The 1,514-nt window shown below is 48.2% G+C and overlaps 1 protein-coding gene across 1 annotated transcript in view; it reads right to left on the minus strand.

Moving 5' to 3' along the window:
• Positions 1-1,314, minus strand: part of LOC106013622 (cytochrome P450 3A41-like) — a 3,022-nt gene extending 1,708 nt beyond the window's left edge. The window contains exons 1-2 of the mRNA XM_035973221.1: positions 1,302-1,314; positions 191-708 (exon numbers count right to left, since the gene is read on the minus strand). Coding sequence (XP_035829114.1) covers positions 191-708; positions 1,302-1,314 — 531 coding nt within the window. The remainder of the gene's footprint in view (positions 1-190; positions 709-1,301) is intronic.
• Between the last annotated feature and the right edge of the window lie 200 nt (positions 1,315-1,514).

Genomic DNA, 1,514 nt, shown 5'->3' on the forward strand with positions numbered 1-1,514 from the left:
GTGTGTGTGTGTGTGTGTGTGTGTGTGTGTGTATGTGTGTATGTGTGTATGTGTGTATGTATGTACGTGGTAAAAATAAACCAATGTGCCAAGATCTGGACAATAGATATGTATCATATCTTATCTTATCTTATCTACCTTCATGTCTGCTAGGCTGAGCCCTGGCTTGCTCCTTCTGTCAGTGTTGAGCGCCTTTGCCTTTTCCTCTGTCGTTTTCCTCTCCCGGCTTGTCTTCTTCCGCCTCCATCATCACCTGGAGAAAGTCGTGCCTCTTCGAACCCGCCCCAGAGCCCTCGTGCTTCCTCTCCTGAATGACCACGTCGACGAAGTGAGAGAAAAAGTCCAGAGACACCCGAGGCATGCTCGCTATTCCGAGAAACTTCAGGACAGGCTGGAGGAAATCTAAGAACGTCGTTATCAAAAGCAATAACCCTACACTGTCCATGATTCTCTTGCTTTCTGTAAAGAACTGGTTCTCCGGGTCCTCGAGAGAGTTGGTGTGCACGCCGAAGCCCGTGCTGGCAATGACGTCCATGGTGAAGAGAGACAGGACCTCCTTCAGCTCCACCGGCTCGTTTCTCTCCTGTTTCTTCTTCAAGTGATCCAACAGACGTCTGGTGTTGCTCTCGATGTGTCTGTACATCCGCCTTAGCCGGACCGTGTTGAACGTTGGGCTGATGGTGGTGCAGATGTTTTTCCAATGTTCATCTGGGGAGGGGGGGAGGGCTCTCGTGGCCTAGAGGTTAAGGTGTTGGCCTCTCATTCAAAGGTCCCGGGTTCGAATCCGGGTAGCGACCAAAAAATTTTCTTCACTGAAATTGTCTCCTTTCACCTCCTTTCCTGCTCTCTAGCAATGTTCTGTTGTCTGCTTTCATTTCCACATTCTGCCCCCTCCCCCTCACCTCCTTTGCCCCCTCCTCTGGGCTCCTTACTCTTTCTGCAGCCTTTCTACTGTTACTCCTTGGCTCCTCTTTACTGCAGCCTTTCAACTGCTACTCTTTGGCTCCTTCTTAATTACTGCTATCTTTCAGCCACACCCCTGATCTTCTGGTAGGAAAGATCTACACTTTGCCATCTCGGACAAGGGCGAAAATCTCGGAGGGCCCGTGTGCAAGTATCGCACTTTTAAGATCCATTTGTGGATCAAAAATCGACAAGAGTAGGCTTCGGTACCCACCCGGGCAAAATTCAAAATTTCCCACCAACTGAAAATGTTTGATGTGTCCCGCGCGCTATTATGACCTTATGCTGTTGCGAAGCGCCGTAAAGCACTTACCAAAAAAAAACCCCAAAAAACCCACACTGGTCACACATGACTGCGAGGACTGACCTGGACTGAATGACCACGGCTCGGCCAGTTGGCGACAATTTATTGTTAATTATTTGCCCCAGGCCCGTAGCAAGGATCCTAATATAATGTGTTGCATCGTGGAAGAAGAAGAAGAATTTAAAAAAAATTATGAAGAAGAAGAAGAAGAAGAAGAAGAAGAAGAAGAAGAAGAAGAAGAAGAAGA

This window comes from Aplysia californica, unplaced genomic scaffold (genome assembly GCF_000002075.1).
Source record: "Aplysia californica isolate F4 #8 unplaced genomic scaffold, AplCal3.0 scaffold01064, whole genome shotgun sequence".
Lineage (NCBI taxonomy): Eukaryota > Metazoa > Mollusca > Gastropoda > Aplysiida > Aplysiidae > Aplysia > Aplysia californica.